The sequence below is a fragment of the Erinaceus europaeus genome, chromosome 4, assembly GCF_950295315.1.
Source record: "Erinaceus europaeus chromosome 4, mEriEur2.1, whole genome shotgun sequence".
Lineage (NCBI taxonomy): Eukaryota > Metazoa > Chordata > Mammalia > Eulipotyphla > Erinaceidae > Erinaceus > Erinaceus europaeus.
Window position 1 is genome coordinate 23,885,771 of NC_080165.1, and position 18,706 is coordinate 23,904,476.

Sequence of the window (18,706 nt, forward strand, 5' to 3'; positions counted from 1 at the left end):
TTTTGGATCTCTTCTTTAATGACTAATCATTTCAGGCCCTCTCCCCAATTTTGGATGGGGTTATTTGTGCTTTTGTTTATTAATTTGATGACCTCTTATATATTTTGGTTATTAGACTTTGTTTTTGTTTGTTTTTATAGATGGCATGTGAAGATCTTCTCTCATTCTATAAGGAGTCTCTTTGGGTGATGGTTTCTTTTGCAGAAGCTTTTCAATTTAATTTAGTCCCATTGGTTTATTTTTGTTGTTTCCCTTGCAATTGGACTTGTGTCACCGAATATGCCTATAAAACTTAGATGGAAAAGAGTTTTGCCAATATTTTCCTCTGCATATTTGATAGCTTCTAGTCTAACATCCAAGTTCTTGGTCCATTGAGAGAGTTTACTTTTGTGTGGTAAAATGTACTGGTTCAGTTTCATACTTCTGCGTGTTTCAATCCAATTTTCTTAACATCATTTATGGAAAAGACTCTTACTCTATTTAATAATTTGGGCCCCCTTGTCACAAAGTGGATGTCTACAAGTGTGGGGAAGAGTTCAGTATACAGCCTCAGAGTATACAAAAAATACAATTAGTTTTTAAAAAGCATTACCACAATGGATGTGATTGTGTATACATATGTACTCAGGAAGGAGAATCTTAAAATCCAGCTTGTACATTTGTCAAAAAATAATAGAAGTAATACTTCTCAGGTTACAAATTACAAAAAGTACTTTTTTTTTAAACTACAGCAGCCTTTTTCACTTGCATGATCCCACCATTCTTTTTTTTTTTTTTTTTTTGCCTCCAGGGTTATTGCTGGGGCTTGGTGCCTGCTCTTGGAGGCCATTTTTCCCCTTTTTGTTGCCCTTGTTGTTTATTGTTGTTATTATTGTTGTTGTCATTAATGTCATTGTTGTATAGGATAGAGAGAAATTGAGAGAGGAGGGGAAGACAGAGAGAGGGAAAGAAAGATAAGACACCTGCAGAACTGCTTTACTGCTTGCAAAGCGACCCCCTGCACATGGAGAGCTTGGGGCTCAAACCAGGATCCTTACTCCGGTCCCTGTGCTTTGCACCACGTGCGCTTAATCCGCTGCACTACCGCCCAACCCCCGATCCCACCATTCTTGATGGATTATTTTTTATTCTTTTTGTTTTCATTTTAATATTACATATATAGACAGAGATACAGAAACAAGAGTTGCCACATCACCACTCCATTGCTCTTTGAAGCTTCCTCTGTACGTGGTGCTCCCATGTGACGCCAAGGGCCGAAACCTGAGTCCATGAATACTGTAAGTATACATTGTACTCACTGAGCTATCTCCTGCTGCTCCCCATACTATTAATAAGTATTCTAGAGGTTGGAGAGAAAGTTTACTGAGCATGTGGTGTGCAGCCCAAAAGACCTGGTATCACATGGGAGGTGATATGGTACAAGAGAAAGCTCCAGTGCTGTGGTGTCTCTCCCTCTCTACTCCTCTTCCCCCTTCCTCTCTCCATCTCTTTGAGGATGAGTGATAGCCTATGTGAGGTTTCATCTAGATACAAAACAGAATCTTGGGGGCTGGACAGTGGTACACTGTGTTAAGCACACAGAATATGAAGCACAAGGATCCCTGTTTGAAACCCCAGCTCCCTCCCCTGTAGGAGGGTCACTTCACAAGCTGTAAAGCAAGTCTGTAGGTGTCTCTGTCTCTCTCCCTATCTCCTCCTCTTTTCTCAATTTCTCTCTGTCCTATCAAAAAAAAAAAAAAAAAAGAAAAAAAAAGTGGCAACAGATTCATAGTACAGGCACCAAGCCTTAGCAATAACCCTTGAAGCAAACAAAAAAAGAATCAGCTTCAGAGGAAATGGGGATCATGATCATCAATTCTGACAGGACTGGGGAGATAGCATAATGGTTATTCAGAGAACTTTTATGCCTGAGGCTCTAGGTCCCAGGTTCAATGTCCAGCACCACTATAAGCCAGAGGTGAGCAGTGCTCTGGTCTAATTTTCCTCTCTGTATATCTCATTAAAATAAATAAAAAATTAATCAATTCTGATGCTTTGAGTCATCAACTTTTAACCAGAATTTAGGAGACACTTGCTGGTGTAGAAGCTGGTACAGCCAGACAAACAGACTGGGGCCCAGTTGTTATATATGCTACAAGTAGGCCACACTGTGTAACCACTCACTAGTACTGGCAGCTTATGTGTGAAAAGGAACCAAACTGCAAGCCTGAAGATTAGGGAGGCAGGTAATAAAGCTATTGAAAGCAAAGGAATTTATTTTTCCCTCCTTTCAATGTTATACAAAGGTCCTACTTGAAAAATCTGTAAGTCAAACTAGCAAGTCAATTTGTTCTGTCTGAGCACCTTTCAGGGGCAGGTAGCTTAACAGGTCACTGAACTGATTAACTGGTTTCTTCTCTTGAGCTGTATTGCTCTTACTCTTTGAATTCTCAAAACCATTCCAAGGCAAGTGTTACCAAGAGCACTGGCAGTGTGCACAAAAGTACCACTTAAAATGAAAAACAAGGGTGAGAGGGAAAGCTCGACAGCAGAACACAAGACTTTATGAATAAAATCTCAGGTCTGATCCTTGACATGACATTCTCCAGAGCTGAGCTGTGGTCTGGTCTCTCATAAAAATAAACCCATACTGGCTGAAGAGATAGTATAACGGTTATGTGAAGACTTCCATGTCTAAGATGCCAGTGTTTCAGATTTAATAACCAGAGACAAGCAGTGCTCTGGTTAAAATAAGAAAACACAATATACTTATACCTGTACAACATCTTTAAGTAAAACAATTTCACTAAACAAGCTGAGAAAGGCCCTTAGAAATATCTACCTAACAAGAATAATGGTTTCTTTATGTGTTTGCCAAGGAACCCAGGTTTCCTACCATGTATACATGAGAGAATAATGAAGTCAGAGCCAACTGTGGCACTACAAGCACACTACTCTGTGCTTCCTAAGGATTCACCAACAGAATAACAAAAGGATGTGGAAAAGGAGGGGGCTTTTCCCATAGCCAGGAAGATTACAGGAAACTTTTTCTCCCTCATTTGTCTGGGTTAGTAGAACTTCTATGTTTTCCTTTTAAAAGAGTAAGTCTCATTGTCAGAACATTTTTCCTCAAATTTTGCCTTAGCCTTTTGACTGTACCTTCCTTGAAATGGCAAAAAGATAGTTGTTGAGACTTTGAGATTGTGAATCTTCCTCCTGAACAGAGCAGCATTATTGGCCTTTGCATATGGTCTTAGAATACCAGCTTCCTCTGTGCCATCTCTCCTCTCCCTCAAGATACAGCAGTGTTTCGGACATCAGGAAAGAAAGTTTAGGGCCTGGAATATGTAATCCTTTGCTATCTGGCAGGGTTTAAGTAGTGTTAAATTTGAGACATGTTTACATGATGAGAATGAAGGATTCTGGGAAGTGGTTCTGTTTAAAAACACATCAGAAACCAACTTCTAGATCCCAGTTTAGATGTCATGAGCAGAGAATATGAACTAGCAGAGAAAGAATTAGCTATGTAAGGAATTAGGAGGTTCTTTAGTCCTCTGGACTTTATGTAAAGGCCACAACCCCAATTCTGGACAATACAAAGAAGCATAAGCCCGAGAGCAACTGAAGATATATCTTACAGACAATGGTGTCATAACTGAAAGCCAGTCCTTCATGGGGATTCTATGTGAGTGTCCTGGGAAATGAGGTGAGTGGGTTTTTCTTCCCAGAGTTAGAAGAATGACCAGGATGAGTAGAATGTGATAAGAGATGCAAACAAAAATAAGGCAAGGGGGCTGGGTGGTAGCACAGTGGTTTAAGTGCAGGTGGCACAAAGCGCAAGGACTGGTGGAAGGATCCCGATTCGAGCCCCCAGCTCCCCACCTGCAGGGGGGTCACCTTCACAGGCAGTGAAGCAGGTCTACAGGTGTCTTTCTCTCCCCCTCTCTACCCTCCCCTTCTCTCTCGATTTCTCTCTGTCCTATCCACAACAACGACAGCAATAACAACAGTAACAGTAAAAACAATGATAAACAACAAGGGCAACAAAAGGGAAAAAATGGCCTCCAGGAACAGTGGACTCATAGTGCAGGCACCAAACCCCAGCAATAACCCTAGAGGCAAAAAAAGAAAAAAAAGAAAAAACCAAAGAACTTTAATGCCTGAGGCTCTGGGGTTCCAGGTTCAATCCCCAGCACGACCATAAACCAGAGCTGAGCAGTGCTCTGGGAGTGTGTGTGTGTGTGTGTGTGTGTGTGTGTGTGTGTGCGCGCGCGCAAATTTCTTTCATTAAAAATAAATAATAAAAAACCAGAAATACGGCAAGAGTATACTGATGACTACAGTGCTCCTTTTGCCTGGGGTGTGAGGGCCCTTACTGCCTCCCTAAGCCATACATAGTAATATACAGGCACGTTTCAGAAACACTTCAAAGTCACTAACAAGGAGATGGGAAGTAGGCAACATCCAAGCACATTTTTTTCCCAGGTCTCCAAATGTTCAATAATCAATAGCAATATTCTGATCACTTACAGTTTAACCCACAGCAGTACTCATACTTTCCTTGAAAGATCTGGAGCAGAGGAAATGATGTGGGACTGGTGGAAGATAGCATAGATAGCATGTAGTAGGGATCTCAGTGAGGGCGAGGATGTTTAAATTACAGTAGGAGTTACAGCAGTGGGTGCAGGATTGTGGGGCTGACCAAAAAAAAAAAAAAGTCTCAAGTTCCTTCTCATACACCAATATATCACCAGGAACATACATGGGCTAAAATATTCCCAGGCCTCAGTATTCTTTTTTTTTTTTCTTTCTCAATAGTTTTGCTCAATCACAATCTAAGAATTTACTGCAGGGGGTCAAGTGGTAGCATAGTGGGTTAAGTGCACAGACTGGCATAAGGATCCTGGTTTGAGCCCTTGGCTCCCCCCCCCACCTGCAGGGGGGGGTCGCTGCCTCATGAGCAGTAAAGCAGGTCTGCAGGTGTCTGTCTTTCTCTACCCCTCTCTGTCTTCCCTTCCTCTCTTGATTTCTCTGTTCTATCCAACAACAACAGCAATAACAACAAAGATAAACAACAAAGGCAACAAAAGGGAAAAAATAGCTTCCAGGAGCAGTGGGTTTGTAGTGTGAGCACCGAATCCCAGCGATAACCCTGGAGGCAAAAAAAAAAGAAGAAGAAGAAAAAAGAAAAAACAATTTACTGCATACTTCACTTAAAAAGTTGAAAACTGAGACTGAGACTGTATCTATAGCTGAAGGTATTTCTTGTTATAACAGGAGATGCAATATTCTCAGAGGCAGGCCATTTTCCTCTACATAGGAATGGCAATTACTTTCATTTCACAGATACAGTGATGAACCCAAAATATACAATTAGATATTCAGAATATTCTAGAACCCTGGCTCCTCACAGAACAGGAATGGTGTTTCAAATTCCATATCCAAAATTTCAACAAGTATGCAACAGAATGGTATCTTTTCTTGCCCCCCCCCTCACACACACACACACACACACACACACACACACGAACACACATTCACAGACACATACCCATGGCATGTGCACATGAACACACCACCTTACAAATGTCTGTCTTCCTTTATGCATTCAGTGTCATGCACTGAAGACAGAAAATATAAATAAGATACTTCCTTAAGACTGCTTTCTCTGATATATGAAACTCCTCAGAAATAAAGTTGAGAGGGCTGGATGGCGGTGCACCTGGTTCAGCGCTCACATCACAGTGCGCAAGGACCCAGGTTTAAGCCAAGGGTCCCCACTTGTGGCGGAAAGCTTCATGCGTGGTGAAGCGGTGTTGCAGGTCTCTCTGTCTCCCTATCAGCCTTTCCCTCTCGATTTCTGGCTGTCTCTCTCTTTTGTCTCCAGGGTTATTGCTGGGGCTCAGCGCCTGCACTACGAATCCACTGCTCCTGGAGGCCATTTTTCCTATTTTTGTTGCCTTTGTTGTTATTGGACAGGACAGATAGAAATCGAGAGAGGAGGGGAAGAGAGAGAAAGATAAGACACCTGCAGACCTGCTTCACTGCTTGTAAAGCGACCCCCCTGCAGGTGGGGAGCCGGGGGCTCAAACTGGGATCCTTAAGCCAGTCCTTGCACTTTGCACCATGTGAGCTTAACCTCCTGCACTACTGCCTAGCCCCCCCCCCCCAAAAAAAAAAGATACTTCCTTAAATAGCTCACAAGTCTTGCTGGAGAGAAAGACATAAGCTGATAGCTCCCATAATTGAAGCATGATTTGTCTTAACAACATGAGATACCTCGAGAAATGCTAAGCAAAGAAGCTCAACAAGTCCTTTTAAACAGTGTGCTCTAGCATTATCAAATGAAAGGCAGGAAAGAGAATTCAGGGCATGCATCTTCTGTGTGGCTTTTAGACCTGGGGCATGTTACTAGGTTCTGAGAAGTAGTAGTATGCTCTCAGAGAGAGTACAGTAATTACAGTCAACACTCTGCTGATTAGCATTGAATTACTCTTTCCGTTTTGTATATGGGTATATTTCAGTAACCCAAATAAACTGTTTGATGTCTTGAGGGCAGCCTTTAATCTCTGTAGCATCTAAAACTAACCTTGGCACAAAGGTAGATACTGAACATATGATGTCCTTAGTGAATGAGACAAGCAGATGGGACACTAAGTGATTTGTTCCTCTATAAAGTCTTATAGATTGGCAGATGTGGATTGTTTCGTAAAGTGCAATACTGCCTTACTGATCACATTACTGATTCACTACACAAGTCATCTGCTCTACCTGATACTTTAAGAGTTGAGGTGGGTACTCTCAATGAAAGCTCAAAGAAAACAGCCTCATAACGAGGGTAAATGGTTTGGTAGTTGGAAAAAAACAAAATGATGAATTTCAGATTTAAGTTTCCTGGGTGAGGCTTAGGACAGAAGTGGTCCTCAGATTCCTTATGTTTATGAGATGGAAACTCTTAGAAAAAGAAGTCATCCAACACTGCATATATCTGAGTAGTGTTCTGGTCTTTTTCTCATGCACACAAATAAATTTAGAGGGCAAAAAAAAAAATCAAAGAAAGTCATTATAAGTCAAATCCTATCTTGTTTTTTTTATGTATTTATTTTATTTATTTATTCCCTTTTGTTGCCCTTGTTTTATTGTTGTAGTTATTATTGTTGTTGTTGTTGTTGGATAGGACAGAGAGAAATGGAGAGAGGAGGGGAAAACAGAGAGGAGGAGAGAAAGATAGACACCTGCAGACCTGCTTCACCGCCTGTGAAGCGACTCCCCTGCAGGTGGGGAGCCGGGGTTCGAACCGGGATCCTTATGCCGGTCCTTGTGCTTTGCGCCTCCTGCGCTTAGCCTGCTGCACTACAGCCCGACTCCCAAATCCTATCTTGTTTAAAGTCTATAGTGGCTTCCCATCATATTTAAAACAAAATCTACATTTTCTGTGCAGCTGGCAAGGGTCTCATTCCAGCCCTGCACACCTCACTCCCCAGCCCCAAACCGTGATGACTTCCTTGATGTTTTCAATTATGCTAGGTTCTTACTTGTAACTAAGCTCTTCTACTTCCTTTTCCTTCTCCCTGGGCCCTCTTTCTACTTCTGAATGACTGAATTCATCTCATCAGCTTTCAGCACAACTATTCACTACTTAGGGGAGACCTTGTTCAACCATCTCATCTATAGTGATCCCATCTCATTCCTATTACTTGTTAACATGCCGACTAGTTAATTTACTTCACAATATATCAGGCTAGGAAATTTAATTTGTCTCCTTCTTTATTAATGGTCTTTGCCTTTGAAATATAAAACTGACAACAAGTGTTGATTCTATTTTATTGTGTCAATAGGGCATATAACAAATATTTTTAAAGAGCAGATAAATGAGAATTAAGAAAATATAGTAGCAGTAGGTCAGCAGGCACTGAGGTAAAGTCAAAAACATAGTTCTCCTACTATGAAACAAGAAGTTACCATATAACATGATGCTTTTACATTAGGGTGTATCCAGATAGTCATAACAATATGAAGAAGAAACAAAGAAGAGGAAGAACCTAAGGTCTCTACCGATTAGTTACAGGAGTAAGATCTTGGCATAAGCTAGTTTTCCCCCTTGATTTATAAGGCTGTTCGGTATTACAAGCAAATTTTCTTACTTCTAAAAGATCCCAATGTTGGTTTCATTTCTCCCCAAGTGATGCACCTACTAAGCCCAGTTCTGCAAGAACTCCATCAATGACTATATATATCCACACTTTTATTCCAGTCTTAGGGTGTCTGAGGCTCATACTCTAAATAAAACTGCTCTTGATTCAAAATACCAGGTGAAAAAGTATTATCTTATCCCAAGAACTAAAACATTTAAGCAAAATATGTGCAATAAGTGTGTTCTTCCTCACAATTCCCAGCACAAGATAGTCTCCTATAAGGGGAAGTGTGACAGCACAGAAACCCTTTTGACGGTGCAGTTCTACAGCTAGGGCTGATTCAATGGCACTGGTAAGCCTAAAGCTGCTTGCTTCATTGAACTTGATTGATTAAGGCAATTATCTTAACTATTAGGACCTGAGAATCTCTAAGAACTGTAAAGCAAGAGTGAAAAATAAAGTCCATTGCCCCTGTTTGCTATTAAAGCCTTTTTGTGACAATAATGGGTACAGACAACCATACCCGGAAAGCAACACTATCACATGCTGAAAGAGAAAGCACAGTACTTACGCGGCATGATCCCTTGGCTCACCAGTTCTTCCCGTGTCCGGCGCTGCTGAAGCTTCAACTGCAGCACTGCAGGGCAGCAAAGAGAGAGGAGAGATGAAGGCTCGGACCAACATTCCACCATAAAAGAAACATTTTCAAATACAAAGAAACTCTCAGAACTGAATGGTGTAGTGAGAGAGGAACATCCCCTTTAATTGTGACTGTAATTGCAGAAGTGGCCTGATACAGCTGGGTTTCCGTATTCTGCTGTGGGCGGCGGGAGGAAGTTGCGAAGGGTCTTGCATAGTGATAACAATCCACAAAGTACCAAAGTCTTGCCTAATGCTCAAAACCTACAACACTGTGTCCTCCTGCTAAGACTAAAATAACAACAAAAATTCTTAACTCAAATTATAAAAATATGAGATGAGAACCATCACCCAGCAGAAAATGCTTTGTAAATGTTCTACACTTCCTTCCTGCTAGCAAAAGCTCACCATCCTCAGTACAGTGAAGGAGACAGCTATGCATATGGGCCAGGAGGTAATATTTGTAAAATCTTCTCTTAAATGTTTAAAATGTATATCCATTTTCACCAAGATATATTTCTCTAGATCAGAAAATATTTCCCCATTAATCTACCTCTTTACTTCCTCTTGCTATTCACTTTGAGCCATTTTCTGTTGAGGTATAACGCCCATGCTCGATGATTCAAAATACATCCGGGCTAGGGCAAGATGATGGGCGTTTCTTTTATTTCTACTCTGGCAACACCACTTGGTGAAACAACTTAATAGGAATGTTTTATAGTCAATTGTCTCTATTTCAAATGTCAGTGAAACCACTGCACAACACTCAGAATCAGGATAACAATACATAAAGTACTAAACTCTTGCTTAATGCTCAAAACCTCCTGCACTCTGAGGCTAAGTGAGATGTTCAAACAAAGAGGGTTAAGATGCCCCACAGGAAGTGTTCTTTCATGATAACCTGTCAATTACAAGGTCCTTTATTTCTTTCATTTTTATAATATTTATTTCCTTTTTGTTGCCCTTGTTGTTTTATTCTTGTAGTTATTGTTGTTGTTATTGATGTCATTGTTGGATACAGCAGAGAGAGGAGGGGAAGACAGAGAGGGGGAGAGAAAGATAGACACCTGCAGACCTGCTTCACTGCCTATGAAGCGACTCCCCTGCAGGTGAGGAGCCAGGGGCTTGAACCTGTGTCCTCACGCCAGTCCTTGCGCTTTGCGCCACGTGCGCTTAACCCACTGCGCTACCGCCCGACTCCCTCTTTAAAAAAATTTTTTTTATTATTTTTATTTTCCCTTTTGATGCCCTTTTTTTTTGTTATTGTAGTTATTATCGTTGTTGTTATCAATGTCGTCAGTGTTAGATAGGACAGAGAGAAATAGAGAGAGGAGGGGAAGACAGAGAGGGGGAGAGAAAGACAGACACCTGCAGACCTGCTTCACCGCCTGTGAATCGACCCCCTACAGGTGAGGAGCTGGGGCTCAAACCGGAATCCTCACGACAGTCCTTGCACTTTGCGCCATGTTCACTTAACCTGCTTCGCTACCGCCTGACTCCCTTCATTTTTTTTTTTATTACAAGGTCCTTTCAGTCACATCTGAAGGAAATCTGCATATACCAGGAATCATACTACCCTAGTATCTGCCCTTTCAACTATAGTGCAATTTTTAAGGAGGTCTCCAAGAATGGCACGGCTGCAAGTAGACTAATAACTACGCCTTTAATTCAACAGATCCAAAGAAGAACCTGCTGGAATTGTCATTCTCAAAGGAAAAACAAAACAAAACGAAAAAGCTTTAGTTTGCTTCCCATTCTTTGTATCTCTTCAATGGTATCACTACCCTACCTGGTACTAATAACTGAAAAAAAATTTTAATATTCCCTTTTTTGTTGCCCTTGTTGTTTTATTGTTGTAGTTATTATTGATGTTGTTGTGTTGGATAGTACAGAGAGAAAAAGAGAGGAGGGGAAGACAGAAAGGGGGAGGGAAAGATCAACACCTGCAGACCTGCTTCACCACTTGTGCAGCAACTCCCCTGCAGGTGGGGAGCCGGGGGCTTGAACCAGGATGCTTATGCAGGTCCTTGCGCTTTGCGCCACCTGCGCTTAACCCACTGACACCTTTGAGTGGCCTAATGCAAAATTGTATATATTTTAACTTTTATTTGTGTGTGTACATGCGCATCTCTGTGCAATTTTCCACTTCACCACTTTTTTATTCAGAGATGGACAAGCCACCATAGCACTGCAACTTTCTTCAGTGTCCTAACTTCCTATGTGGCTCCAAGGCTTACCTGGGCCACATGCATGGCAGGGTATGCACCCTGTGAACTTGCTCTCTGGCCCTCTGACTATATAGTTTTTGTTCTTATTTTGCTGGAGTTTCACTGCTCTGGGCCAGCTTTTTCAGATACAGAGAGACCAAGGAGAAAGGGAAAGACACTACAGCACTGAAATTTCCAGTGTGGTAAAATGCACACTTTATGTAACAGATAAAAGGTAACTGGCAGGAGGCCAGGCCAGGTTTAGTGCATATGGCCCGAAGCACAAGGACTGGCATAAGGATCCCGTTTCCAGCCCCTGGCTTCCTACCTGCAGGGGGTTCACTTCACAAGCGGTGAAGCAGTCTGCAGGTGTCTATCTTTCTTTTCTCTGTCTTCCCCTCTTCTCTTGATTTCTCTCTGTCCTACCAACAACAACATTAATAAGAACAATAACAATAATAGCAACAAGGGCAACAAAAATGGGGAACAAATGACCTCCAGGAGCAGTGGATTTGTAGTGCAGGCACCGAGCCCCAACGATAACTCTAGAGGCAAAAAAAAGTAGTATTGTACAGAAACCTTTCTATTTCATTGTATACCACTGCTTATATTTCTGTTCTACTTCCCAAGGCAATAAAAACTAAATAAAACTACCTATCTGGGTACAAACATGAGTCTTTATACCTTTACTGTTAATGAATTCTACAAATTAAATATATCACCTGTTCGACAATGTGTGTAAGAAGCGGACATACGGGGACTAGGTGGTGGTTCACTTAGTAGAACTCACATAACATCATGGTCAAAGACTCAAGTTCAAGTCCCTGGTCTTGCAAGTGGGAAGCTTCACAAGCAGAAGAGTAGTGCTATAGATATCTCTCCTTTTCTCTCTCTCCCTCCTCCCATTTCTCTCTCACCCTCCATAAAAAAAAAAAAAACAAAAAAAAAACCCTGCCCCACTAGGGAAAGAGAGAAACAGGCTGGGAGTACGGATCGACCCGCCAACACCCATGTCCAGCAGAGAAGCAATTACAAAAGCCAGACCTTCCACCTTCTGCACCCCATAAATGATCCTGGGTCCATACTCCCAGAGGGATAAAGAATAGGAAAGCTTCCAATGGAGAGGATGGGATTCGGAACTCTGGTGGTGGGAATTGTATCCCTCTTATCCTATGGTCTTCTCAATCATTATTAAATCAGTAAATTTAAAAAAAAAAGAAAGAAAAACAAACAATGGTGAGACTGTTGCAAGCACTGAGCCCTAGAAATAACCTTCATGGCAAGAACAAAAAACCCAAATGCAGAGTTCTACAAATGTCATTAAAGCCTACCATAAAAGAAAGAGGTACTGAACTAAGAAGTGGAAAAGCCTAGCTTCTCTACAACATGAGAATAATCAAGTTTTCAACCTGTTTCCAAGGTGACCAATTGCTATTTGAATAACTAGCTACTTCGGAAATCTATAGAGTAAAACTTCATTTCTGAAAAGACTGTGAAAAGATGTGAATGGCACTTAAAGGGTGAACACATCAAGATGAACACAGTAAATGACCGTGTCAATCCAAAGCAGAAAGACAAAGTGAAAAGAAGTGGTATGTTCAAGGATGGGCGGTAGTACCCATGTCACCATGGACAAGGACCCAGATTCAAGCCCCAGCTCCTCACAATCAGTGAAGCAGGTCTGCAGGTGTGTCTACCTTTCTCTCTCCCTATCTACTATTCCTCCCTTCTTATTTTTCTTTTCTTTATTTCCCCCTTTGTTGCCCTTGTTGTTTAACATTGTTGTGGTTATTGATGTCGTTGCTGTTGGATAGGACAGAGAGAAATGGAGAGAGGAGGGGAAGACAGAAAGGGGGAGAGAAAGATAGACACCTCAGACCTGCTTCACCGCCTGTTAAGCGACTCTCCTGCAGGTGGGGAGCTGGGGGCTCGAACCGGGATCCTTATGCCATCCTTGCACTTTGCGCCACGTGCACTTAACTCACTGTGCCACCACCTAACTTCCCCTTCTCATTTTTCTATCTTGTCAAATAAAAATAGCAAATAAAATAAAATAAATAAATAAAGGAAAATGGCCACTGAAAGCGGTAGATTCTGATTGATGACACTGAACCCCAGTGATAGCCCTGATGCTGGGGATGGGGGTCTGTTCTTAAAGCCAGCTGTGACTTCCAGAAAGGATGATGTGCAACTAGGTAGGCTGTCCCTATCTTATTCATACTTGTCTACTATGAATTCTACTACCAATGTTTCTAGTGTAGGTAGAGGAAGTTTAAATTAGGTCAATGGAAAAGAATAGGAAGATGGTTAGGATGAGGACAGTTAAAGGACAAAAATCCTCCCTCTGCATCAGCTTTTGCTCTGTGAGAGCTCTTCAAGGAAGATGGTGACTGTGAGGACAAACCACTATTAGGTACGTTGACGGGCCTTTCATTTCTTTAGATTTCCACATGAAACTTTTAAATCAAGTAACAATGAAATCATTCACAAAATTTCAGACTAAATTACAAAAGGTTCCAAAACAGACTTGGCGACAAATAAGACATATATGGTCCTTGCTGAGAAATTATATGCCAAAGTGCTAAAAACAAAACAAAACAAACAAACAAAAAACCCAGTAAGTTTTATATGCTTGGAAAGACCAAAAATCAAACAAGTCTTCTCAAAAGTCGTGTCTTTTCCCCTAATGCAAGTATTTGGTTCTACGCTATGAAGATTTTTATACCTCAAAGGGAAAAATGGCTACCCAGAAATACTCAACTGAAAGACTGGCTTGGTTGAAATTAATTTTGAACATATCAATTTTATAAGAATTAAATGTAAAACTCACAAAAAAGCAAAATACTAGTTTATGGTTCAGTACACTAGAAAATAAAATTACATTTTTGTCATTCCTAAGATATAACTAACACTAGACCATGCCTCCATTTAAACTAAACCTCATGATGCTTAAATGGTTTAGAATAGAAATGCTTTAATGTTTTTATATAAAGTTTCTTTTCTTTGTTAAACTGTATTTATCTATTATTAGATAGAAACAGAAATTGAGAAGGGAGGGGAAGATAGAGATAAAGAGACACCTGCAGCCCTGCTTTACCACTCATGAAGCTTTCCCCTTGGCAGGTGGGGACCAGGGATTGGATCCTTGCACACTATAACGTGTGCGCCTAACAAGATGTGCCACTGCCTGGTGCCCAAATATGGAATGTTTTAGTTTAACTCATAATCTACTACACTGTCGAGAATGAATAAGTAAGCACAAAATCTACAAGAATATAGAAAATTTAAACAGCACACTCCATCCAGCAACTGTGCAATGCATTTTCTTGTCAAGTACAACAGGAACTACTTCTAGACAGTTCTAGGCCAGAAAACAGCTATCAACAAATTTGGATTAAAATGATAACAGAGTATGTTCTCTAAAGATAATGGAATTGAGTTGAAAGTAAAAAAACAGAAGGAAATTGGGCTAAGTTCATAAACACGTAGGAATTAAAACATTATAAGAGTCAATGGATCAAAAAGAAATAATAAAGGATGAAAAAACAGGGGGCCAGGTGGTAGTGCAGTGGGTTAAGTACACATGGCTCGAAGTGCAAGGACTAGCACAAGTATCCTGGTTTGAGCCCTCAGCTCCCCACCTGCAGCAGGGAGATCGCGTCACAAGCGGTGAAACAGGTCTGCAAGTATCTATCTTTCTCTCCCTCATCTTCCCTGCCTCTCTCGATTTCTCTCTGTCCTACCCAACAACAATAACAATAACAAGGGCAACAGAATAGGAAAAAATGGCCTCTAGGAGCAGTGGATTCGTAGTGCAGGCACCAAGCCCCAGCATAACCCTGGAGGTAAAAAAAAAAAAAAAGAAAAAGTTGCTTAAAAAAGAATAAAAAGCTTTTAAACAATATAGAAAAACTTATAGAATATAGCCTGTGTACTATATTGAGGGAAATTGATTAATTAACTGATTAACTGATTAATCAATTGTGTACTGTACTGAAGGAAATCGATACATATAAATGCTTATGTAAGAAAATAGAAAAGGTCTCAAATACATACTGTAACGTCTTCACCATAAGAAGCTAAAAACAGAAAGCAACATAGGAGATAGAAAAATAGAGAAAAATCAATGAAATGTAAATAAGTTGTTTGAAAAGACCAACAAAATTGCCAATACTTTAGCTAGAATGATCAAGATAAGAGATGAGATACATTTTTTAAAAATCAGAAAATGTATAAAGGTGACATTCTAGTGAATTCTACAGAAATTATAGGTTATAGGGAACACTAAAAGATTATATGCAAGCAAAGTAGATATCTAAATGAAATGAACAATTCCTAGAAAGCCACAGACCTGAAAATGAGTGAAGAAGGGGAAGTTTCATGAGTGGCTAAGTGGTGCTGTAATGTCTCTCCACATATTAGAATTAAAAGAGAGAAAGAAATCAGAGCACCATTCCAATATGCTTAGGCTTGAACTAAACCTCAGATATGCAAATTCTGGGAGTTGGGCAGTAGCACAGTGGGTGAAGCACAGGTGGTGCAAAGCACAAGGACCGGTGTATGGATCCCGGTTCAAGCCCCGGCTCCCCACCTGCAGGGGAGTCACTTCACAAGCACTGAAGCAGGTCTGCAGGTGTCTGTCTTTCTCTCCCCCATCTCTGTCTTCCCCTCCCCTCTCCATTTCTCTCTGTCCTATCCAATGACGACATAAATAATAACTACAACAATAAAACAACAAGAGCAACAAAAATAAATAAATAAATACATTTTAAAAAAAGGTAACAGATATGCAAAATCCTCATTCTATCAGTTGAGCTGTCTCCTTGGTCACTAATTATACACTTTATTCTGTAAAGCAAATAGACCTTAGATCAAACATCCTTATTTAAAATTGTATCCTAAGATATGCTGGGGCTTGAGAAAAAAGGGGCTGAGGAGGGAGAAGAACTGGGTGGGTGAGGGGAATGCAGTCAGTGAAGAGGCCCTCTGTTCCCAGACTCTAGACAACCTGATAGGTATATAGAGCAAGACTTGGGGAAAGGCAGAAGAACTGGTCATTGATAAATTAAATATACTAAGGCCGAGAAAGAGAGAGTTCAGTGGACCATTTACCACAGCTGAGGTACTGGGCTGATCTCTAGCTCTACATAGGAGCACCAAAAGAACTCCATGGATACTGGAGTGCTTTGGCGTCTCTCTCACACTCCTCCACTTCCTCTTAAGCACATAAGGTTAAAAACAAAGGAAAGAAAAGAAAGGGTGGGAAAGAAAAAAGCAAAGCAAAGCAAAGCAGGCTGGAGAGGCTGCCTGGCAGTACTGAACAAGCATGAAGCCCTAGTTCACTCCCTGACACTGCATAAAACGAGAGGGAGAAAGAGAGGCCAGGCAGGTGGGCTAAAGCATGCTCTTATAATTCTCAGCCCAGTGAGGGCTCTACTGGGGCTCCATGCCTGAGCAACTCTACCTTCTTTCCCCTCTTTTATTCTCAGACAGTGAATGACAGAAAGGAGAGACACCGTAGCATCACTCCACTGCTTGTGCATGTGTTCCCAAATAGTAAGCTGTGCCCTCTACCACGTCAGCTATCTCTCAGCTCCTACTCCTGAAATTCTAAGTTGTCAATATAAACATACTCATTACAGGATCCAGAAAGGCCTGTTTATCTACTGCATCAGAAAGAAGGACCTGCAGGAATTCTGATCTGGAGCTGAGACCAAAAGAAAAATGTGGATGAACCAGGAAAGAATTCATCTGGGAGAATGTGTGCCTTACCATGTATGAGGGCCCAGGTTCAAAGCCTGGCATCACATAGGAACACCAAGCACCAAGAAAAGCTCTATGGTTTATGGAGTAGTATGTGGTATATTCCCACCACCATCATCTGAGACAAGAAGACTGAAAAAAGTCAATCCAGGACTGGCAGAATCACACATTCATGAGCTCCCAAGTGGAGGTGAGAAGGATAAAAGTTCTTCCTGGGCTCCTACTGACCCACCACCTGAAAATCATATGGCTAAATGTGTAGTATCTTAAATCTTGAATAAATTTTAGAACAGAAAAAGAACATCAGTAGTAAAATGAATAAAGTCTAAATAAAGTTTAGTGTCGACTGTAAAACAAAGTTTGGAGTTTATACTATGTTAATCTCTTAGTTTTGACAAATGCATCACAGTTACATAAGAGCTAACACTAGGGCAATTGTAAATGGGAATTCTCTGTACTATCTTTGTGACTTTTTTAAGTCTAAAATTAATTCATAATAAACTTTATGAATTTTACTCTCCTTTCAGAAAGAATTATGAATCAATTAGTAACTGATATCAAGTGTCAGAATTTCATAATTGAGGGGGCAGATGGTGGTATCTGGTTGAGGGTACATGTTACAATACACAAGGACCCAGGTTCAAGCCCCCAGGCCCCACGAGCAAGGGGAAAACTTCATAAGTAGTGAAGCAGTGCTGCAGGTATCTCTCTGCCTCTCTATCACCCATCTCATCTCAATTTCTAGCTTTCTCTATCTAATAAATAAAGATAATAAAAAGAGAATTTCAAAATTGAAATGCTACCATTGCAGGAATATGCAGTGGTGGGGATCAAACTCATGTGAGAAAGTCTGATGTTCTGCCAGCTGTGTACCTCCCAAGGGGCTGAATTAAGTATACAGAATGAATAATTATGGACTTTCATTCCAAAAGCTATCTATAAATGCTTATTTAACCCTTCCAAAACCCCAAGAACTTCTCTTCCATCTCTGGACATGGTGTGTATATGTAATTACATTGCTTATCAAATACTATACCTTATAAATCAGAAATACAAAAAACAAATAAATATGTTCTATTTAATTTGAATAACGTCAGACAGAGAGATGTTTTTCTCCAGTGTCGAGAAACCTGGTCTACTTACATGTCTAACCTGTCTACTTACAGAGGATAAGCTTATGAAAACCTAATTTAAGGTACTAAAATAAGCAAAACAAAGGTATCTGCATTTTACAATAATCTTATACAATCTTATGTAACTCTTCTTTATTTTTTTCTTATTTAATTCTTAAAACAGCTATGTGGAAGACACTACTGAACTATTTTGCAGACGAGGCGATCCAGTGTTAACACAGATTAAGCAATTTGCCCAAAGTCACATACTAAGTGTGGAGTAGAAATTGGAACAGTTCTGTCTCAATTTATAGCGTCTTTAGCTACCTTTATATGCTGTCTTTCTCATCCTTTACACAACACACAAAGTCTCCCCTATTACACTATACTAATATAGTGCTATCTGTGGGGGATGCCTGGAAGAAAATTATCTATATACTTAACCATGGGAAAATCCAGGTGATTTCACTGAATAGTATATGACATTTCAGAACTTTAGAATCTGAAAACATTTCAAATTCCAAGAAAAATTCCACAAGAAATAAGAGTCTAATGTAGCAAAAATGGCTGCACATAAAGGCCATTCAAAGGGGTTCCTCTCAAAGAGGGGAGGCATTCTGGAAGAATAAGAAAAACACTTTGCAGGCCCACTTTCCACTTGGCTCTAAAAGCAGAAAACAGTCACACTGAAAAGGCAGAGAATATACACTTCCTCATACAATTGTCTTCCTTCATTCTGTCAAAGGTTCCTTCCTTGTACTATGGATATTTGGGGTTGTTTGATTGATTGATTGATTGATTCATTCATTCATTTCTTGAACTAGTATCTATTATTTATTTATTCCCTTTTTGTTGCCCTTGTTGTTTTATT

General features: G+C 40.5%; 2 protein-coding genes across 3 annotated transcripts in view; one reads left to right on the forward strand and one right to left on the reverse strand.

Moving 5' to 3' along the window:
* SGSM3 (small G protein signaling modulator 3) overlaps window positions 1–18,706 on the forward strand; it is a 421,214-nt gene that overhangs the window by 89,130 nt on the left and 313,378 nt on the right. The window lies entirely within an intron of this gene.
* MRTFA (myocardin related transcription factor A) overlaps window positions 1–18,706 on the reverse strand; it is a 98,065-nt gene that overhangs the window by 34,594 nt on the left and 44,765 nt on the right. For both annotated transcript variants that reach the window (XM_060189018.1, XM_060189016.1), the window contains exon 2: window positions 8,686–8,751. In XM_060189018.1, coding sequence (XP_060045001.1) covers window positions 8,686–8,751 — 66 coding nt within the window. The remainder of the gene's footprint in view (window positions 1–8,685; window positions 8,752–18,706) is intronic.